Source organism: Gymnodraco acuticeps, unplaced genomic scaffold, assembly GCF_902827175.1.
Source record: "Gymnodraco acuticeps unplaced genomic scaffold, fGymAcu1.1, whole genome shotgun sequence".
Lineage (NCBI taxonomy): Eukaryota > Metazoa > Chordata > Actinopteri > Perciformes > Bathydraconidae > Gymnodraco > Gymnodraco acuticeps.
In genome coordinates this window covers 96818-109986 of record NW_022992100.1, presented here as the reverse complement: position 1 = coordinate 109986, position 13169 = coordinate 96818, and the positions used below count along the sequence as shown (strand labels likewise).

Sequence of the window (13169 nt, the reverse complement as noted above, 5' to 3'; positions counted from 1 at the left end):
AAAAATGTTCAGTGGGAAATGCCGTAATATCTGCAGCACTTACAACTAATCATATGGAATCATATGTCTCTGTCTGTTTCAACACACTTAAGTATGCACAAAACTCACAGATCAATATCTTTACATAAACATAATAAGACAGCACAGCTATCTCAGAGAATAAACTAGTACAGATGTGATTTAATGTTATCATAATGTACCAATTAACAAATCTATATTTGAGCACTGGTCTGTTCTTACAGTGTATTGACAGTGGTGGTTTGAGGAGACTTAAAGGTGGGGTAGGTAATTTTGGAGAAACCAGCTCGAGTGCGCTAGAATTTGAAAATACACAACCGGAAAAAATCTGCCACTTCCTTAAAGAGCCCCTCCTCCAACACACACGAACGCGCACATGACCAATGAGGGCACGAGATAAGTTTGTGCACAGATGGAAGGCTACGGAGCCCCCTAGGGGACGTGGAGAAGAGAAAAAAAAAAAAAATTGAACAGAAAAAAAAAAAAAATGTTTTGCGAGATATCGCAAAACCTTTGCGAGATCTCGCAATACTTTTCATTTAGTACTTCCTGGTCTGTTCGGCTGCTACGGCAACACAGAAACCACAACAATGGAGTGGTTCATCGATTTTACTTTGAGCTTGGCCTTAAATATAAAGATATAACATCAGTGCTTGTCAATAGGCACGGGTTTCACACATAGACTGTATATATAAAGGGTTTCACATAAGTGAAGACACCTCAAGAGAACACTCAGAGTGAGGGGACATGCACGTTCCTCTGAGCTGAGTTATTGACAGATTCGAATTTCGCGGATCAATAACTCATGATTATAACGTTGTAAAAATACAAACAACATGACTTTACAATCATAGCAAGGTAGACAACGAGCTACAGAGTCGTTTTGATCAGAACAGTTCGATACGCGCCGTCATCCGAGCTAAACATCAATAATTTGTCACAATCCGCAGCTGGAGGAGGGAGAGGAGTGCTTAGGGACCGTCTACAAACTGCAACGGGGTTTTGCGAGATCTCGCAAAAGTATTGCGAGATCTCGCAAAGGGGTTTTGCGATATCTCGCAAAGGTTTTGCGAGATCTCGTAAAACATTTTTTTTTTTTTCAAATAATTTTTTTTTTCTTCTCCATGTCTCCTAGGGGGCTCCGTAGAAGGCTGACAGGCAGGTAGGCTATCCAGTTATTTTAGCCGGGCCGGCTCAGTTGATTGGTCGTGCTTTTTACAGCACTACTGCTTCCACAGATGACATTTTTTTATGGATTTGTTGTCAAAGCACTTAAGATATTCATTGCTATCGGGATGTTAAGAGCATTCCATGGAATATAACAAAAAGTGTATCTCGAGCCGGTTTCTCAAACTTACCTACCCCACCTTTAAGAGAGGCACATTTTAATTTGGATAAAAGTGATTTCAGGCCGTTTTCCAGAGCCGTTTCTTTAAATTATTTGCACCTAAAGCAATTTACTTACAGACATGTGCAAACCAAAAACTGGCTTCTCTATTTTTATCATCAGACATCAAACGTAGTGATTCTTTTCCTCCATTTCCTGACTTTACCTAACAATTCTGCTAGCTTTGGCTGCAATATTCAGAGTCTGACTACTTCTGACAGAAAGGACACATCAGTAGAAAAGACGACATTTATAAAGTGAGACAGGACATTTTCAAGTTCTAAGCTTTCTCCCTGAAGTGAGTTAGAGAGGAAAACATTCATTTAGAGCGATTACGCAGGTATTGCACTAAATGGGGGCAGCTCAACCACCACTTGGCACATCATTTAGGCACAACATCAGGAAACAAATCCAGCTCCCATCTTGTGCAATAACTCTCACATCAGGTTTAAAAGTTTACAAAGAAGTGCCAATTATACCAGTCTTTAACCTTAGATGTATGCTTTTGTCTTACATACTCTGATTTCATGTGAGTTTGACACAGGAAATCTGGGTTTGTGTCTGAGACTCATTGGCTGCAGATTTTTATTCTTTTAAACCATGTTTGATATCAAACCATGGAGGAAAACGGGCCAAACAAAGCTTCCCTTTCAGTTATTAAACAATTACCCATCACGACTGAAGATACTGCAGCACTTCATAAAAACCGTTTTAAAAACCTCATCTGCTTTTAAGGCAGTTTGTTCTTAGATCAAGAAATTAAGAGCCATAATCTTAAATATCTCTCAACTCAGCTCCTTGAGTATCGAAGTGATTGCCTCCTATTAAAATGTCAAATTTAGTGTTTTTTTTAAGGTTGTTACTTTGCATTAAGAGTAAAGCCTCATTTGCAGCTTTTATACAGTTAGTACCAGATACTGACTGTGAAACCAGGGGGATACAAATCATACTTATTGATCATAAAACAATATGAATTTAAAGTTGCAATTAATATAATTCCCTTACATTTTCTTGCTATAGGTTGATACGTATTGTAACAACTGTAATTGTCTTCATTTGCGATACCTTTCAATGTATGTTGGATCTAAGTCTCCTCTGCAGCTGAGCAGATAAATCAAAGGCACAACAAATGAACAACAATTTGGTGTTCCTTCAGGCGAGATGAGAACTAAATGAAACATGATACAACACAAACGTCACATGTGTAGCCATCTTGAAACGTAAACATGATATGATATGAAACACTTTTGACAACACTCTCTGGATTTAGACCAGCAGCAGGTCCATTTGTCACTTTCATTTCCAGAATAAGCTTTTTAAAGTTTTTGACTTTGGGACAGTCAGAGTCAGGGGTCGCCTCATTTGATGGCTCCAACCCGTGTGTGTGTGTGTGTGTGTGTGTGTGTGTGTGTGTGTGTGTGTGTGTGTGTGTGTGTGTGTGTGTGTGTGTGTGTGTGTTGCACTTTTAAGGTGTGTGTGTATATGGCTGTAAGAACAAGGGAGCTCTATTGCTCAGCCTGATCGAGTCAGTGTACAACAGTATCACGTCCAGGCTTGTATTGCGTCAACATTCGCAGCTTTCTGACGTTCACAATAAGACGTTTCTCACTCTGTAGGAGAGGCACATGTTTGCTGCATTCAGGAAAGATGGCCGCCCTGGTAGTGCACAGGTTTGGGACTTTAACTATGGTTTCGGGAAAGGCTTACTGAGTTTAGCGCCACCGGAGCCGCCATCAGCAGTTTGGGGACGGGACAGAAATGTGTTTCCATGGGAACGCACTGGAGCTCCACTGGATCCGGAGTCAGGAGCTCGGAGGCGTCTACTGCAGGAGAGACAGAGACTCAGTTAATATTTGCAATGTTTAGCCAGTTTCATGACAATGTTTGTGTGCTTTTATGTATTTTGAAAAGCCTCCAACTGCAATTACATTATAGTTTAAAAAAACGGACAAAATATAAACAATAATAACATATGATGAATTGAAAAGTATACATGTATACAAGTGGAAACAATATTGTTCACATGTTGCTCAGCCATAGACAAACGCTATATCTCCTTAATGGTTGAAGAACTTTTGAATAGTAATGGGTTTTTGTGATAGAAAGCAAATTGACACTGTATCTAAGGGGAATTCACAAAAAGTAAAAGCATTTAAATGATGGCAGGGTTGCTGTATGCCCACAGAGACAGACAGTGAGGCGAGTTGCACCAAACTACGATGTTGAAATGCAGAACGCTTTTATTTGAACTGTCATCATTTGCTCTGAACACAACAGACCTGAAGGTGAAGACAGATGAGATGTGAACACAAAACACGTGACACTACAGGCGGGGGTTTCCTTAACCTGATGAGTTAAAGAAGACTACGACTCTAAAAATAAAAGAGAACTGGAACAAAAGAGCAAACCTGATTCAAGGCGGCAGATTCAGCGAAAACATTGGTGACTGGGGTCGAAGCCGACGAAACAGTTGAGGTGGCACCGTGCATCATGGGAACTTTTATTCAGGCGAGTCAGACGAAAGACAGAGGATGTGGGAGGGGAGGAGGACGGGAGGGAGGGAGGGGGGACAGGAATGATATGGTTACCATGGCTAAATGTGTCTGATCAAAAGTCATGGCACAAGTCAAGTGATATTGCCAGGATGAACAAATAAAACGACACATGCAAACAAATAATAAAGTTACATTACTGATTAGCAAGACAAAAATAATATGCACTGTTTCCGCAACAAATGATAGTTAAACAAACAAGGCAATACACAGGCATACAATCTGATCAGACTGGAGCATCTGATTGTATTCAAATAAAAAGGGTGTGTGTATGGAGGGAGCAAATGATCCATAAGAGAGAGAACACACGTTTTTAATAATGTCACAACTTGTGTGTCCTTGAGTTCCACACACACACACACACGCCTTAGCATTTTGTTGTTACCAGTTTACGACCGGGCAACTCTCTGTCAGAGATAGTTATTGTTGTGGGACACCTGGAACACATCCTTCTCGGGGTGTAGATTAACCCGAGCCATAAGCGACAACAAATGTGATCCAGTGTCCTCAGCTGTTTAGTCTATTGAAGAATGTTGATTATTACACTCTGAACTAGTTAAAACCTGGAACTACAGAAGAGTTCTTCAGAATTTATTTGGCATCTCTACTGTGTGGTCAGATCGTGGCCCGTGACATGTCTTGTCAATTCTCTGGCCGAAGCTCCAAATAAACCCTCAGTGTTTGACATCAAAGCTCCAGCTCTCCTCGTGTCTCTCTGAGTCCTGACTCCAATTGCTTCAGAAGTTTCCCCCACAGTACACAAATTCACAATCAACTAGTTGTTCATTAACATGCATATTAGCAGTATATTGGCTCTTTATTAGTCATTATAAAACTCTTATTAATGCCTTATTCTACAATACCATATTCTCCCAGTAGGCCATTAGCTAAGAGTTTTTCCTTAATAACCCTCTAATTAGTGCTTATTTATTTTAAGTAAGGAAGTTGTTGTATATGAGTTTTGGTCTTAATATGCTCAATATGGGCCTAATAAGGCAGTAGTACCACAAGAATAGTAATTCTCCCATAATTACACTAAACAAATATTGTCTATTCTTATGTAACAAGACATGAAGCTACAAGTGTTATTTGAGTCAAAATAACTCAAAATTAGGTATTTCTAACTCAGAATATGTTCCCTATTTTAAAGTGAAGTCTTGTTCATAACAAACAAGCTAGCAGTTTGACTCTAATATGCATGTTGTTATTTTCTTCTTTACTCGTTTGTAAAGCACTTTGAGCACCAGGAAAATAGCTATATAAATATGTATGTATTATTACTATTATTATGTTAATTAACAACAACTAGTTGATGGTGAATAAGTGTACCTTAATATAAAGTGTTACCACAGTTTGGATTTAACTGTAATTACTTCTAATAATAATGATCAGTTGTGGCTCTACACGCAGCTCAAATAAGACCTTTTTTCTGTGAGGTTTTTGGGGTCTGGGGAGGGATAACGTGCAGAGTCCCCTCACCACAGAGTGCAGGCACTGTTCAAGAGACGCATGCACACATGAACACACACCCTGCATGCGTGCACAGAGAAATAAATGAATGACTTAAATAAATTAAAGATGAATGTGATTGCAGACATGACACATAGACATGATGCAATGAAGAAGACAATGGGCTGAAAGCTCCTTAATTTATCCCCATATATGGTCAATGTGGTTTTCATTGGCTGACTAAATAAGCTGCATTTGTAAAGCTTTTTCTATTCTTTTTGAGCCCATTGGTGAGCAAGGGATTAAATGGACAGTTCACCCCAAATTCAAATTTCCCCTTACCTGTAGCGATATTTATAAATCTAGATAGTTTGGTGGGGGATGTTGAGTGTAGGAAATATCAGTCATTAAGATGTCGGCCTTCTCTCTAGTATAATTAAAACAGATGGCGCTCAGCTTGTGGTGCTCAAAGCGCCAAATAAAATAATCCCCACACCTCTTTGTGAGTGGATTAATGTAGGAACAATTCTCTTTACTGTTTCACTGCGTAGAAGGAAGTGTGCATCTACTCATGGAAGAGAGGCTCGAGACAGTGCAAGATGTAAGCATTAAAAGCATCTTCCTTCGCTGAGCTGTAACATTAGTTATCTGAGACGAAGTCAGTGATTCCATGAGTGCATGAACACTTCTTTCTGAGTAGTGATACGGTTTACGGGTGTAGTTCGGTAGAAAGGAAATAGTTCTAACACGTTGATCTCCAGCTCTGATACAACTGACCTACCAATGTCTCCTGAGGGCATCATGCACAGAACAGAGCCTGTCTCGTTAATGTTAGCATAAAGGAAGAGATGGATGAGAGCGGACGAGAAGGAGAGCAGGAGGAGAACAAAAAGAAAACAAAGACAAAGAGATGTGGAAAAAGAAAAGGTGCAATCAGCAACAGCAGGTTCAAGGCGAGTGAACAGGTTCAGGTTAGTGCAGGCAACACCAGGCTGTCACTGAGAGCAAACACACACAGTAAAGCTGTATTGTACAGGTGACTACATAAGAAACCCTTGCATTTGTCTGGCCAGAATCAGGCTCTGTGATTGAGTTTACCTTCATGTGTGGTGACAGTATGATCGTGTTTCAGTGTGCAGGGACTCACTGGTGGGGATGAAGGTTTGCTGCTGCAGCTGCATGTTAGCCAGGGCTTGCTGGTAGTGGAACATGCTGGGGTTAAAAACGGCGGTGGCTCCGTTGCTCTTCTCTAACATCTGCCTCTTTGGAAGCTGCTGCATGCCACCCGGAGGGAGAACCTGGAAAGATAGAGGACTCATCTATTACAGGCAACGTAAGTCACCATTATGTCAAATATCACTGCTGATGATACACAACTTTATATGTCATTTTAAACATAATGATGTTTCACTTGTTTTCATTTTCTATTCTCCTGGTTCTTTAATGACTGTCTTTTATCTTGTTTACATGTGCTTTTATGATGGGTTTCTTTTGCTATTTGTCTCAGAGATTTGTGTAAAGCACTTTGAATGTTCTTATTGTTGAAACACACTTTATAAATAAACATGTCTTGCCTTAATTCGAATGACTTTTTGAAAAGGTTGCAAAACATAATGTTTTTAATTTGACAAACATTGGCAAAATTAGACAATTTTCATTCAAAACGATTGCTTTTAAACAAAACACCAAGATTATTGAAACTCTATCTACTTTTCTCACTGTGTTTTGTCTTAATGTGTTAAGACTGGGTCTTAGGACATTAAGTAAGGACTATCTTTTCATTTGGCTTTTTATGTAGGGTAACTGTAATGCTACCACTTTTATTGTTTAGTTTTATTATGATAAAAAAACGTTTTTCTGTGTTTTGTTTAGTTTTTCCTCTCACTAACTAATGCTATTGCTTGTTATTAATTATTTTCAGCTCATCTTATTTAGTTCATCACTATATATTTTCTTGTATCTTGTTCTTATTATTATATTCATGACTAGTAAAAGTATCTGGTGCTATCTCACTGTAAAATCCTTAAAACCTTCATCCAATTAATTTTGGGTTTTCTGTTTTCGCCACCAGAGGACGCTGCAGTGTCTCAGATTTCGGAAGTGATGCAGGACGGCCCAGAGGTCGGCCAAGTGCAAAATGCTATCGCTATGATTTCATTCATTAATGGAGCGAGGGCTGAAACATCAAACTGCATTGGAAGATAACCAAGGGAATGATTGACCTTGGGAAGTACAATTATAACATAAAAACACACATATCACATTTTAGGATGTTTCATTAATCATTTTTTAAAATTATCCTCCCTGATTACCTGGAATAATTAAAGCTTAGATGAAAAATAACAGCATAAAGTAAAACCATGGATGACATATGTTTTCCATTCCTTTCATTATACTTTGCTTCATCTTTTCCCAGCACTGCGTTTCTTGTTTTTCCTGCATCAGCACTGCAGATTGACCTGATTATGTTACAGCTGCTCTCAATGCTAACTTTAGCCTGTGTAGCTGAGAGCACCGGCTCAGTCTCATGCACAGTAGGAGACATTCATGAAAAAACATAATCCCCTAGACTGCAATATCACATTGCAAGCTGGCTAAGGGATACTGCGATACCCTGATCCTTCATTGCATCAGTAAACATCATCCACGTACAGAACTAAAACATCTTCTCCTGTTTCACTGCTGGGTTGAGCAGAATGTTGATTTGTAACTTCTGAGAAAGTGAGTTAATTTCGGGTTTACACCTGAGCATGTTCACAATGTCATTATGGGAAAATGTAAGGGCCACACATAAGAAAAAATAATAGGAAAAATAATGTTGAATTTCATTATCAGAGGAGGAACCAGTTATTTTTGGTTTGTTTTTTGCATTTCCGAATTGAAGGAAATGTTGAGATTGAAGTAGAAATGAAGGGAAGAAACGTTGAACTTCTGCGAATTAATCTAAATACTAAGGGTTGGCACATATACTCAAAGTTAATCTGTGCTCTCATCATTTCAGCTGTATTCTCGAAATGTTAAATTACTGAAAAAGCCCTCTTCTAACATTAGCTTTCTTATGACTGGCCCAAAAAAAACGTAATGTTGAATTTGTTGGTGTGCAGAACAAAGAGTCCTGAGTGTGTGTGTCTCACCATGCCTGTGCCCGCTGTGTTGTGGCTGGCTTGGTGCTGCGCAGCCTTGATCCGGGCCTGCAGGTGAGCCGGAGGGTGGAAGTATTTGCACTTGTCTCGGCTGCAGCGGCCTTTGATGTAGTCCATGCAGACGATGACCGAGTTCTCGCTGCAGTCCACCATGCCGGCCTCCAGAGGGTGAGCGTAGCGGCAGTCACTCTCGCCCCGCGTGCAGTTACCGCGCTGGAACTCTCGACAAACCTGCGAGACAAAACTGTTAGCAACAAACTGTTCTGTCCGCAGTATCCGCACAAAAACCACCAGACTCAGGGACAGTTTTATCCCACAGGCCATAAGACTGCTAAACACCTGAGTTCTGCTAAGTCCCCCGATAAACATTCCTGTTGTCATCTTGCAATATACTCATTTATATAAATAGTTATCACCGCAATAAACCGTATTTAATTTTGTATTAATTTACATTATTTAATTGTATATTCTGTTCTTGTACATATCCCATATTCTATTGACATGTATATAGACTTTTTGCACTACTGTTTATTTTGTATTTTTGTATTTTATTATATATGTTGCATTGTTGGAGGAGCTCAGGTCAGAAGAATTTCATTGCCATTTCTACACTTTAGCTTTGTGCATATGACAATAAAACCTTTGAATCTTGAATAAAATCTTGAATCTTGAGGGTCAGAAGAGCTATGATCAACATTTACCCTTCATCACATATCGGCCAAACATAGAAACACAACAACTGCCCCGGGCTGCATACCTCCAGCTTGTCCGTGCGCAAATGTTTCTGAGCGGAGGTGCCGTTGCCCATGGCAGCCAGGCCGGTGGGGCTCCCAGGGACCAGCAGGGGGGCGCTGGTCAGCATCTCGGGCATCAGGCTCATGCCGTGGCCCATGTGGCTCAGATAGGGACTGAAGGCCATACTGGGACACGTTCCCAGAGAGGGCGTCATCGGGAATGTTGTCTGAGGGAGGGACATCAGCGCAGAGACCAAAGAGACACAACAAGTTATAGCAGAGCTTTCGCTGGCGTTAGGACAGGAGTTGGTGGAAACATAAACAGAACTTTGTTTTTGACAGCATTGAAAACCATGTAGTTACCTGAAGTTGTAAAATTACTTTGAACATTAACATTGAATTAATCATATTTAAAAGCTCAAGCTCGTCAGTTTTGATTGCAAATTTCACATTTACTTTTAAATTGAATAAAAACAAAGCTACCTTCCCTGTCGCTGAATGATCCTCAATGAGTTTTAACCAAAATTATGAAAAACACTAAAATAAATAATAACGGATAAGTCACAAAGTATTAGGTCAATTAAATGTTTTGGCTATTTAAATGAATTTCAATATTTTATATACATTAAAGTAAGGGATAGAAAAATAATATTTTTGATCTCCCATTTCATCTTTATTGGAGAACAGAAGTAAATATATATTTACTGGGGGCATAACTTAATGAAAGTCCTATATTATTACCAAATAAATGCCACTTTGGTTAAAACATACCTCACAGTACACACAGTGCAGTTAATACTTTGTTGAATAAATGAAATGTTGAAACACATTAAATATGCTCACTACGGGCTGCAGCTGGGCTCCAGGCAGCATGAACTGCATCTGTTGAGCCAACATGGCCGCCGCGGCCTTCTGCTGGATCAGGTTGTTCCTCCCGTTAATCTCCAGCTGCGTTTTCAGGTGCGGCGGTGGATGCAGATATTTACAGTTCTCACGGGTGCAGCGCCCCTGAAGAGGAGAGAGGAAGGAGGGAGGAGCAGTGTGAGAGCAGGGGTGACACTGAGAGTCATGTGACACTAAATCAATCACGGGTGTGCCTTGACATAGAGAGCTCACCTTAAGGCAGATCTAAGTTTAGAAGAGCGCTCATCACTGTAATCAAGCCTAATATGTTCAACTAAACATCAGGAAGCGTGGGTGTTTACAGAGCAAGATATGTACAGTAAATTCTGGTGAAATACAGCAGTAATGAAGTCCCAGAAGACTGCATATTGGATTATTCATGAGAAATGTGAAACCACTTTCTAAAATGTTCATCATTAAAAAGTACGCTATGCTGGAAACAACAACGATCTGAGCAACACAGTAATGTAGAAAGTCAATAGGTTTTTCATGTTTCTACAAGAAAATGACTGAGCCATTGAGTCAAACTGTACTTCCTACTTTGTACCATTAACAAGTCACGTTTAAAGCGTTGTGAAATGACAGGTGGAGTATTTGAACCAGCTTTGGATTTTTCCACAGAAGCACAGCAGTCAGATAAACCTCGCTGACAAGAGATAAAGCTGGAGAGTGAAAACACATGCTCGACTCTCACTGACCTGTACGAGACATTCTTTTATCTAGTTCCACTCAATAAATAAGCTACTTAGCAGAAAGAGAAAGATATCGAAAGAATGTATCTGACTGACTTCAGCACGTGGAGTTGGTTGAATTCAGATCAGATTAATCAATCTATCATCATCATTTAAACTTGTAAGAAAAACTATGAAGTACTTTTAGCAAAAACAACTCAAAAGTTTTAAAAAGCAGAAGTACTTTGTCAATTATAGGTTATATTATAATTGTACATTTCTACAGCATTTTATTATAGCAATAGAAATGCAACAATGCTATCGCTAATTATTGTGTTCATCATCTCCATTACTCCTCACATTCAGAAGGTCAAAACATAACGGCTACGCACAAGTGAAGACATTTTTGATTAAGTGATGTACTTTTCAATTGGAACAAAACAACTAATTATTCCAAATTAGACATGCTTATCTAATGAACACAGAGAACTATTCATGACTATTCATTAACAAGTGCAGCATGTCGGCTTTGCATGCTGGGCTTATTTGCATAGTCAAAGCATTTGTATTGGTCTGACGGCAGACAGAGTGTGCGACTGCAACCTGAGTCTTACACGTGTGCATGTAAGGTAGAATAATAAATGTGGATGAAACAGCAAGAGATGATTATAAAAAACATTCTCACTCGTCATTTCAGGTTATTAAATAAATGGAATATTGTATAACAGCAAACCAAAGTAGAACAGCAGTTGAGGTTCCTCTGATGAGCTCATAACACAGCACACAGTATCAGTGATTAAGGAAGTTTATTTTTGGCGTCATTGGGCAAAAACTCTGTAATAACCCAACATAATGAAACTCAAGTGGTACTCCAGTGTAGGCGGTTTTCTGGAGAAGGTAAAACAGTCACCTTTGAGTGTTATTCATTCAGACATCATTCGATTATGATTGTATTACAATACCATTAGCATTAGCATTATAGCAGCAATTCTTTGATCATTCTGTTTCCTTTGCAACTATGTGGTCCCTTTAGATAACACTGTGCAAGCTATGGTTACTAGAAGCTAAACTATTAGCAACATTTCTCTGTCTGGGATGTTTTGCAAATATTACCTGTCTCTCTTTTTGACAACTTAATTTTCCTTATTTGCAGTTGTGGCCAATGCTGGAATATAAACTTTGCCTGGAGGACATTTCACTGTTGAATCAGTCATTCAACATCTCAATTCAATTCAATTCAAAACCTTTATTTATACAGATAAAACCCATTGAGATCATAGACCTCTTTTAAAATGGTGACCTGCTTCAATTAGTTCCAAACATTAATACAAACATGACAGAAAACAAAGGACATTATATGATACTACAGTTTGTATACTAGTAGCATTTACAGACACCAATATTTTCTGATTGTATAGCGTCGATCCTAGCTTTAAAAACATGAAATGGAATCAAACTGCTTAGCTTCCATTCCTTTTGTAGACTGTTCCATGCTAGCGGCGCTGCGCATCTAAAAGCTGTATTTCCTAATACAGTCCTAGCAGTTGGCACATTTAATACAACCACAGCTTTAGATCTCAGGCAGTAGCCATTTACAATACGCTGTGAGATCAGGGAACAGATGTAAGACGGAAGTTTCCCTAACATTGCTTTATAAATAAAAAGATACCAGTGATCTGAAGGGACATGCACATGCATTTGTAGAACAGCCAATAGGAACGCCCTCCCCCTGACCTTGGATTAGCCAAAGTACAAAAGAGATCCTAATTCCTGAAAACAAGCGCTGAGAGAAGGTGCAGGAGTTTAATATTTCAATCGGACCACTTGAAAAACAGTATGGTGAAATTGTATTATGGAATTCTAGCCAAATAACTAATAACTTACTTATGTTGCTGTTTTAGTCTACCGAGTCTCATCCTAATTGAGCAGCCACAAACCATTTTTATCAAAAGTATTTTTCCCAACTCATTTTTCAACTTGTCATTTTTGTCTTCTTGTGAATCCCTAAATCAGATTTTGAACCACTTATCTTAAAGCAATTGATTTTGCCCCAGCACAATGTTAAAGCCGTGTCCTTGCTCCCTGCTGGAGTGTGTGGGGAAGGTGAAGATGGTGCTGCAGGAACACTGCAGGTCAACACACACTCCGCAGTCTCCATTAAACCCCTGGGCTGACAGCAGCTGTCTGGCCCTGCAGATGAGCTGTTAACCCGCTAAAGTATCAACACTGAGCGACTAACCACACCCACCAGCTCTCATTAGGGGCTGGAGAGAGTGCCGCACAAACTGGCAGCAGAGAATAAAAAAACTCTA

General features: G+C 39.4%; 1 protein-coding gene across 15 annotated transcripts in view; it reads right to left on the bottom strand.

Moving 5' to 3' along the window:
- Positions 1–1173: 1173 nt before the first annotated feature.
- The window catches only part of mbnl3 (muscleblind-like splicing regulator 3), a 28135-nt gene continuing 16139 nt past the window's right edge, over positions 1174–13169 (bottom strand). For 3 of the 15 annotated variants that reach the window (XM_034202941.1, XM_034202943.1, XM_034202942.1), the window contains exons 3-7: positions 10127–10291; positions 9307–9525; positions 8541–8780; positions 6554–6725; positions 1174–3228 (exon numbers count right to left, since the gene is read on the bottom strand). In XM_034202941.1, coding sequence (XP_034058832.1) covers positions 3086–3228; positions 6554–6725; positions 8541–8780; positions 9307–9525; positions 10127–10291 — 939 coding nt within the window. In that variant the 3' untranslated portion in view covers positions 1174–3085. Of the gene's footprint in view, positions 3229–3813; positions 3903–6183; positions 6224–6553; positions 6726–8540; positions 8781–9306; positions 9526–10126; positions 10292–13169 lie in introns of all 15 variants that reach the window. The other 12 variants (XM_034202948.1, XM_034202944.1, XM_034202949.1 and 9 more) reach the window with 12 other exon arrangements.